At 35.3% G+C, this 4,730-nt stretch overlaps 1 protein-coding gene across 1 annotated transcript; it reads left to right on the top strand.

Moving 5' to 3' along the window:
* Nucleotides 1–751: 751 nt before the first annotated feature.
* Nucleotides 752–3,293, top strand: LOC129872431 (uncharacterized). The gene is made up of 3 exons (XM_055947422.1): nucleotides 752–1,117; nucleotides 2,943–3,080; nucleotides 3,240–3,293. The coding sequence occupies exons 1-3, from the start codon at nucleotides 752–754 to the stop codon at nucleotides 3,291–3,293; spliced, it is 558 nt and encodes a 185-aa protein (XP_055803397.1).
* Nucleotides 3,294–4,730: the final 1,437 nt, after the last annotated feature.

Below are 4,730 nucleotides of genomic sequence, written 5' to 3'. Positions count from 1 at the left end.
AAGAAGAATGGCCAATCATTTCTTTCTTAATGGAGAAATCCTATACAGGAGGACTCCAGATTTAGGATTACTGAGATGTGTTGACGCCAAGGAAGCGACAAGGCTTTTAGAAGAAATACATGCAGGAACATGTGGACCTCATATGAATGGGTTCACTTGCTAAGAAGATCTTAAGAGCTGGATATTTTTGGATGACCATGAAGAAAGATAGCATTCGATACGTGCAGAAATGTCATCAATGCCAATTGCATGGAGATTTTATACGAGTTCCACCAAATGAGCTCAATGTTATGGGTTCCCCATGGACATTTGCTGATTGGGGCATAGATGTGATTGGACTCATAGAGCCTCCTGCATCAAATGGACATTGTTTCATCCTTGTGGATATAGATTATTTCACAAAATGGGTCGAAGATTCGACATATAGGCAGTAACTAAGAAAGTCATGGCAGACTTTGTTCATAACAATATCATTTATCGGTTTGGGATTCCAGAATCAATTATAACAGATAATGCAGCCAATCTTAACAGCAATCTTATGAAGGAAACTTGTGAGCGGTTTAAGATTGCTCATCGAAATTCCACAACTTATCGGCCACAGATGAATAGAGCGGTCGAAGCTGCAAACAAGAATATCAAGAAGATTTTAAGGAAGATAGTGGATAGTCACAGATAATGGCATGAGAAGTTACCATATGCTCTGCTCGGTTATCGTACCACAATCAGAACCTCTACTGGGGAAACTCCTTATATGTTGGTTTATGGTTCAGAAGTAGTAATACCTGCTGAAGTGGAAATACCATCTTTGAGGATTATTCAAGAGGTCGGTTTAGATGATGCAGAATGGATTCGCAGTAGGATTGAACAGTTGATGCTCATTAATGAGAAAAGAATGGACGCAGTTTGTCATAGTCAACTTTATCAAAATCGAATGGCCAAAGCATTCAATAAGAAAGTCAAACCTCGACAGTTCACACCGGGACAATTAATATTGAAGAAGATATTTCCTCACCAAGGAGAAGCTAAGGGGAAATTTGCACCAAACTGGCAAGGTCCTTACATGGTTCATAGAGTATTATCTGGAGGAGCAGTAATCTTGGTAGAAATGGATGGCACGGTGAGCACAAAGCCAATCAACTCAGACTCTATCAAGAAGTACTATATCTGAAGACATCTAGTCTGGCTTTCATTTTTTTTTACTCTTAATTTCCATGTAAACAGAACTACGTCTCGACCTGAATTCCCACGGTGGGGTACGTAGGCAGCCCACATTGGGTTTGGTCCTTTCTTAGAAAATCCAAAAACATCATTTCCATGTAAATAGAACTATGTCTTGACTAAATTCCCACGGTGGGGTACGTAGGCAACCCACATCGGGTTCGGTTCTCTCTTAGAAAATCCAAAAAAATATCATTTCCATGTATTCAGAACTATGCTCAACCTGACTTCCCTCGGCGAGATATGTAGGCAATCCTTGTCGGATTCGGTCTCTTCATATTTTCACTTTTTTATTGTATTCGAACTACGTACAGACCTGATTCCCATTTGGGGATATGTAGGCAACCTTAAGGGTTCGGTCATACCTTAGAAAAACTCTTTTTTAGTTAGGTATCATTAGCACATGAAGGATCTCGCAAACGAGTCAAGAGAAGCATCGTCAGAAGACAAGACTACAAGAAAGATTACATTTGGATATGGAGAAGCTTTATGGACTTCGAAGCATGTCGCAACCTTAAATGATAAAGGATTACTCTCTCTCTCTCTCTATATATATATATATATATACATAATATACACATGATATACTCCTCCGTTAAAGAACAAACTATTATTTTTATTATTCATTTATTTACTTAAAAAATGCTTTTTACTATTCCACCTACTAAGTCTCTAGGTTAAGATACTACGGATGGACTATAGAAGTATTGGAGTTTCCCGATGATGAGGCCTGAATCAGCGAGTCGATACAAATCAACAACCCCTCTCAAACTTAAATTTTCTTTGAGCGCAGGAAAACAGAAGATCGAGGAAGACAACCTCAAGTCTAGAGGATGACTGAAGATGCCATTCGACTTCTCAAAATTATAAGCCAAAATATTTTCCCCTTACCTTATTTATCGGAAATACTTTATACTTGGATTTGCTGCCTAAGAGATTTTCTTTTAATTCTTTGCAGGTGCGATCAAGATCTGGATCAAAACATTGAAGACAAGGGCCCCCCCATAGGACGAATATGATAGTTTACTTTTGTCAAATATAACTCCCTTAATTGGAGCTTGTCATCTAACCTCATCAACAACGCCTCCGTTGGAGAATATCGTCTAACTGCGTCGGATAAGCTCCCTCGATTGAAGAATGCCATCTAATACCGTTTAAACTCTGTTGATTGGAGGATGTATATAGATAACACCGTTCAAACTCTGGCGATCAGAGATTGTATATAGCAAATGTCGTCCAAACTCCGCCGTCTGGAGGTGTACATAGCAAACCTCATCCAACTCTACTGATCAGGAGCATGTATATAACAACGTTGTACATTTACAGTTAAATTTTACCCTACAAGTTTCACATCGCCAGATGCAGGCATTACATTTACAAGTTTTACACCGTCGAATACAGCCGTTATATTTACAAATTTTACACCGTTGGATACAGGCGTTACATTTATAAGTTTTTACATCGCCGGATACAGGCGTTACATTTAAAATCTCTACATCGCCGGATACAGGCGTTACACTACAAGTTTTTATATCGCCGGATACAGGCGTTACACTACAAGTTTTCCATTGCCGGATACATGTGTTATATTACAAGTTTCACACCACCGGATACAGGCGTTATATTTATAAGTTTTACACCGCCGGATATAGGCGTTACATTACCAGTCTTTACATCACCGAATACAGGCGTTACATTTAAAATCTCTACACCGCTGGATACAGGCGTTATATTACAAGTTTTACACTGCCAGATACAGGCGTTACATTTACAAGCTCTACACCGCTGGATACAGGCATTACATTACAAGCTTTAGACAGCCGGATGCAGGCGTTACATTACAATCACTCCGCCAGACAGAGGTTTTACATTATCAGTTGCTTTGCTTAGATCCCATTCACCCCACAAAATAGACATCAACAAATTATTTGGACAGCTACACTTTACTCTTTACATTAGTATTTTAATCTATTATTTTAAACTGTGACAGGTACTTTTCACCCTTTTACCTATTTTTGCAGGACACCGCATTACAACATGGAACTCCCTTTAAGCAACAAACTCGAGCAAGCTAGTGAAATGTCAAGCACCCCTAGCTACGCCAAGGATTCTCTTTCAAAACTCAACTAGACTCGATTTTCCATGTCTTGGATTTGAATTTATACATGACTCTTTCATGTCTCAGCATCACCATGACTCGATACTGGGGCAATTTATTTTGAAAGTTCATGTTCTTTTCTCTACCATAGGTCTTTAGTAGAAATTACTATGGAGCATTTCTCATTTTGAGTTTGTTTCTTAGAATTACCTTCAACCTGATTTCCCACATCCTAGAATATGCTAATAACCTCAGTTTGAGCGTGATCATATTCATTTTATTCGCGCTAGCATCTTCATCACCCGTGAAAAGTCGGTGCTACCATAATCCAACACTGGGGTAAATTTTAAATTCGATCAAAATTTATTGTGATTCTACCATCCTGAACTACACACAGCCTGATTCTCGTATAACCATAGATATGTAGGTAATTTGAAACTGAAGTCTCGACCGTAATATTTCTGCAACTCCCACTCATTTTATTAGGTCCCTCCGAGGTTATCCCATCGGTCGGACAAAATCGGCTACTTCGTCAAATTTCTTTGCTAGTCAATTCATCCCTCATTCCCAAACAAAGAAGGGGCAAGCTATTGACACCCAATTTTGACTGACCTATAATTACTTTTTGAATCACTATCTTAATAAATAGGTATTTTTTTATTATTTTCTTATATAAAATATATATAAATTTATATTTAGTTTTACCCAATAAATCCTATATTTTTGACATTTTACTTTACGACATTTTTTTTATTATTATTACTATCATTATCACTACCATTATTATTACTTTTATCTTCATTATTGATATTCTTAATTAGAGAATTAAAGTAGCAAGCTTTGTACGTTCAAATATTTTTTCACGTTATTTAGTATATATTATACATGTGTGTGTATTTTCTTTTTATAAAATATTACTTACTAGATTTATTTTATAATTTACTTATTCATATTAATATATATGTATTACATATCTATTTTAATACGTCTTATGTATATATGTATGTAAAAGGGTTATTAGTTAAGTTTAATATATATTTTTACTTATTTATGTTAATGTATATATATATTACACATCTATTTTTAATATGTATTATACACATGTGGGAATTATATATATATATATATATATATATATATATATATATATATATATTACGTGATAAATTTATGATCTTACTTATTCAACATATATTTAGTAATTAATTAGATGACATTTATTTTTTTACAATTAATTATAATTATATCGTAATTAAATTTAATGTAGTCTACTTTTATATCCCATTTTAATCTCAATCGTACATTCCATTTTTGATCAATGGCCATAATTAATTCTATCATTTTCTATTATTTGTTTTATTATTACCCAAATCCTAACCCTAAACTAATTTTTCTTTTCCACTTTTTTGGTCAT

Source organism: Solanum dulcamara, chromosome 11, assembly GCF_947179165.1.
Source record: "Solanum dulcamara chromosome 11, daSolDulc1.2, whole genome shotgun sequence".
NCBI classification, from domain to species: Eukaryota; Viridiplantae; Streptophyta; class Magnoliopsida; order Solanales; family Solanaceae; genus Solanum; species Solanum dulcamara.
Note: the sequence above shows the minus strand (reverse complement) of the source record. Positions and strands in the feature narration are given on the sequence as shown.

Bases quoted from the DNA above. Each gene is read 5' to 3' on its own strand.
- LOC129872431 (XM_055947422.1), top strand. From the start codon at position 752: ATGTTGGTTTATGGTTCAGAAGTAGTAATACCTGCTGAAGTGGAAATA. The intron at 1,118-2,942 runs GTGAGCACAAAG...CGCTGGATACAG, and splicing joins TGGTAGAAATGGATGGCACG to GCGTTATATTACAAGTTTTA. The intron at 3,081-3,239 runs GTTTTACATTAT...CTATTTTTGCAG, and splicing joins AATCACTCCGCCAGACAGAG to GACACCGCATTACAACATGG.